The 4744-nt window shown below is 30.2% G+C and overlaps 1 protein-coding gene across 1 annotated transcript; it reads right to left on the bottom strand.

The window, feature by feature from the left end:
• Nucleotides 1-2818: 2818 nt before the first annotated feature.
• Nucleotides 2819-4421, bottom strand: LOC112012386 (bZIP transcription factor 44). The gene has a single exon (XM_024044782.2). It carries the CDS (start codon nucleotides 3692-3694, stop codon nucleotides 3215-3217), a length of 480 nt encoding a protein of 159 aa, XP_023900550.1. The 5' UTR covers nucleotides 3695-4421; the 3' UTR covers nucleotides 2819-3214.
• Nucleotides 4422-4744: the final 323 nt, after the last annotated feature.

Here is a 4744-nt window from a genome sequence, read left to right as displayed (position 1 = left end):
GACTAATATCTTGTCAATTTTATTCTACTCCCCTCTCTCCCTCAATCCAATCAGGCCATTAGAGTTGAAAATATTAAACTCATCTTAATATATCATACACGAGTGCAATACATGTGCAAAACAAAAATAGAATGAAAGAAATAGCTTCTAAAAAATTGGAAAAAGTATTTTGCATTAAATGATACCACGTTATTCGTATCAAAATCCAATAAATGAGAAATAAGTATGCAAAAATAACTACCCACTAACAAATCTTTCAATTGTTAGTGGGTTAGTTATTTTTTGCTGATATGTCTCACATTTATTGAATTTTGATACCTTGACATTGTATTATTTGATCCCAAAAATCTTCTTACAAAATTGAGGTAAAAACATAAATTTGCCAATTTTTATATTTACTAGCGTTGGCTGTACGTGTAAGGCACGTGCTGCCCCAGTAGTGAGAAAATTAATATAGATTTTGTGTGTGAAGCCATGAATTTTGGTTCACTCAATTTGATTATATTAAAAAAGAAATTTAATGTAGCTTACCCAATTTTGGCTCACCCAATAAACCACTGTAGCTCTAGTGCTATCCATCAATAATAGTTTACTTATAATTTGTTGTGAAATTAATGTTAAAATGTTGTGGATTTAACATTTTTTATTTGATATATAAGAAACTGAGATTTCAGCAATTGTAAAAATATTGTGATAATAATAAGTGTTGTAACATTTTTTTTTAAACATTTATTTTCAGTTATGGTTGGCTACAACCTCATATTTTATTATTTTATTTTGACTTTTAAGAAATTGACACGTCAATAATTGTGAAAATATTATGAAATTTGTTGTGTCAGTATAATAATATAAATGTTAGCTTAAATCAATATTTAAAAGAAAAAAAAACACAAACCCATTACTAAAAAAAAAAAAAAAAAAACTAACTAAACCAAAGCACTGTTCTAGCTACAGTGTTGCATAGTGCAAAAACACTAGATATACAGTGCCAAGACACTGTACGCACATTCACGCTTTTATTATAAACATTTATTTTTAGTTATGGTTGGTCACAGTTTCATATTTTATTATTTTATTTTGACTTATAAGAAATTAACACCTCAATAATTGTAAAAAAATTGTAAAATTTGTTGTGTCAGTATAACAATATATATATATATAAGTACAAACGGAAGACTTAAAAAAAAATGTAACTACTGTAGCTACAGTGCCAATTGGCACTATAGCTACTGTGCAAAACTTAAACAAAAGGGTTAAAAAAAAGACTCATGAAACCAAAGCACTGTTGCAGCTACAGTGCTGCACAGTGAAATACATTGGGTGCACAGTACTTAAGCACTATAGCGAGCATAGCCGCTTTTATATATTTGTAAGAAATTGATACATCAATAATTGTGAAAACATTGTAAAATTTGTTGTGTCAATATAACAATATATATACTAGCTTACATAAATATTAAAAAAAAAAAACAAAAACAGATTACTTTAAAAAAAAAAAATAAAAAAAAAAGCACTGTAGCTACAGTGCAAAATATTGTACTAACAAGTGTCACAACATTTTCACAAAATATTTATTTTCAGTTGTGGTTGGTCACAGTTTCATATTTTATTATTTTATTTTGACTTATAAGAAATTAACACTTCAATAATTGTAAAAATATTATGAAATTTGTTGGGTAAGTATAACAATATAAAAAATAAAATAAAAATAAAAAAACAAAAAACAAATGGAGGGCTTAAAAAAAATGTAACTACTATCGCTACAGTGCCGCTTGGCACTGTAATTACTGTGCAAAACTTAAACAAAAAGATTGAAAAAAAAAAAAAAAAAAAAAAGTGCCTCACGAAAAATACTGTTGCAGCTACAGTGCTGCACAGTAAAATACATTGGGTGTACAGTACCAAAATACTGTAGCGGGCATAGCGGCTTTTATATATAAGATATTTTATTTTTATAGGTAGTTAAATAGTGGGAAATGGGAGGTCTGTTGTGAAACATGGATATAGGACAATACAAAAATTTAAAGTGTTAAAGCTGAAGGAAGGTACGTTACGTGCGTATGATTTGGTTTGAATATGAAAAAAATGTCTGTATACACTTTAAAACAAAGAGAAAAGTCAGTGTAATTAATTTCATAGAACTGAAGGTAAATCAATGCAGTTTTCCTATGGTCTTGAACACTATTATCAAGGATGGACCCAAAGCTGGATGGGGAGTAGGGACCATGGTCCCCTAGATTTTTATTATTATTATTTTATATATATATATATATAATTTTAAAATTACATCCAAAATAATTATACTTAGCCCCCCTAAAAAAATTAAAACTTGATAAATAACCCCAATAAAAAAGTTAAGCATCACATTCATTGTAATTAATAAATTTTCTTGTATTTTGTAGTAACATTTATTGTAGTTTTGGTATCTATTTAGTATGTTATTGATGTTGTACTCAGCTTGTTTATTATCACTCCAATTTGTAAGTTTTAAGTAAAAATTAGTAGTAACTTAAATTTTTTTTATTTACACAAAATAAATACTAATTTGTATTTTTTTTTAAATTGTTTAAACTTTGGCCAGCTAAGTTAAAATATTGTTTGGTGCCTACCATTCTACCTAATAATGGCTTCTGTATTCATCAAAAAAAGTAATGGCTTCTGTAAATTCTAAAAATGATATCCGGGATTCTATAATCACAAAAACAGAGAAATCATATTTCCCGTACTCTAACATAGTATGGACAAACACATAAAAACAACAATAATATAAATCATATCTCTTACCTAATTTAAAAAATAAAAAGAACAAGAAAACTGCTGCATACAAATACACATGAAGATTAATGGAAATATTAATAAGTCCAGCGAGAGACATCATACATCATAATAAGCCCTTTAACACATAACTATAGTGACCCATTTACAAATTCTACACACCCAAGAACCCAGTCACCATTCAGTACCATACCATTCTCGCACAGTTACATTGCTTCCTCCTAGCTAGGTGCTACTAATTATAAAGCTAAGACAGATTTTTTTTTTTTTTTTTTTTTTTGGGATTACAATAAAATAACTCTCTATTTTCCTCACCATTCATTATGACCATGAAGCATGACCAAACACCACCAAATAAGAAAAAAAAAAAAAAAAAACCGAAAGGCAACTATAAAATGACCAATTTTCTATCTTTTTAGGCCCACAGTGATGCTGATGATTAATAATGAAACATATCTACTGCAGAAGCCATGATGGGTTGGTTATGATAGAGCAAGTTCAAGGGGTTCATGAAGCTATCAGCTGAGGCAGCAGCTGCAGTTGTGTCTTGATGAGTGCTGTACAACCCACCAACACTGTTTGTTGTGTTGATGAAATTCAGGATTCCATTAAGAGAGTCTAATCTCTGACTCAGTTCCACCACTTGAGCCCTCAAAATTGAATTCTCAGCCTCAACATTCATGAAGTGCTGGTTGGTGATGTTTATGCTTGTGAGGATCTGGTTATTGTCCTTGCTTAGCTGTGTCACTTGCCCCATCAGATCATCCAAGTGCTTTTGTTTTCTCATCCTGGACCGCCTCGCTGATTCTCGATTGGATTGCATTCTTTTCCTTTTTCTTTGATCCATTAAAACCTGCAAGTCCCCCTCAGACCCTGAGTTTTGGGTTGGGGTTGAGGAATTTCCACTAGAGGAAGCCATTTTTTTTTTCTTTTTCAATTTTTAACGCCAAAGAGAGATTAAGATTCAAGAAAAGTCAAGGTCTTGAAAATCCCAGAACAATACTAGTAATAACAATAATAATAATACTTAGCTAATTTGAGATAATACTATATATATAGCTATATTATTATATAAAACTCAGGCAGAAATGAAAGATGATTTATGAAAACACATAGAACCAGTAGAGGAACACAACAGAGAACGATTGAACTAAATGGGTCCTGCGTCTGAGTGAGGAATTGATCATAAACCCGGAGCGGAGAATTTCACTAAGAACTGGAGACATCAATCTCAAACATTAACAACAATATATTCAGCATCAAGATTCAAAGCAAGAACACAGTTTTCTTTAGCAAGATCTAAGCAAAAGGAAGAACCTTTTTGCTGTGAGGAATGGAGATTTCCAGAGATTGACTACATGGGTTTTTGGTATTGAAGCCAAAACCCAGGTTTTAGCAGCCAAACACAGAAATCAAAACCTTAAAAAGAGTTGGAACAAACAAAGAAGAGGTACCAACAAAAACAGAGCAAAACAGAGCAAAAGATGCAGAATTTCCTTTAATTCAAACCAACATAACCTCAGATCTTACAAGAGGAAGCTAGAAGAACAGAAAAGCTTGAAACCTATAGAAGGGAAGGAAAAGAGAAGAGGAAGAGGTTGTTGAAGGTATTGAGAAGGCAATATATAGAGCAAAAAAAGAAGAATACGGGGGCAGAGATTAATATAAAAAAAAATCATAAAATAAGAAAGAGAAAAAGAAAAGTTGAATTGAAAACCTTCAGCTTCTAATGCTTCTAATTTAGGTATGACAAATTAGATTCTATGGTTTTAAAATTAAGACTAAAAATATTTAGTAAAAAAAAAGATTAAGACTAAAATCTAACCAATCAAACCTACAACCTTTAAGTAATATATTAAATTTTGAGATTTCCAAAATAGCAAATTAAAAATTAGCCCATTTAAGTGGTACGACACTGTATTGGAAATGTATTTGAAACTTTAAATGCCCTACACTAATTATTTAATTA

The sequence above is a fragment of the Quercus suber genome, unplaced genomic scaffold (assembly GCF_002906115.3).
Source record: "Quercus suber isolate HL8 unplaced genomic scaffold, Cork oak 2.0 scaffold_833, whole genome shotgun sequence".
Taxonomy (NCBI): Eukaryota; Viridiplantae; Streptophyta; class Magnoliopsida; order Fagales; family Fagaceae; genus Quercus; species Quercus suber.
This window is presented reverse-complemented; position numbering and strand designations above follow the sequence as displayed.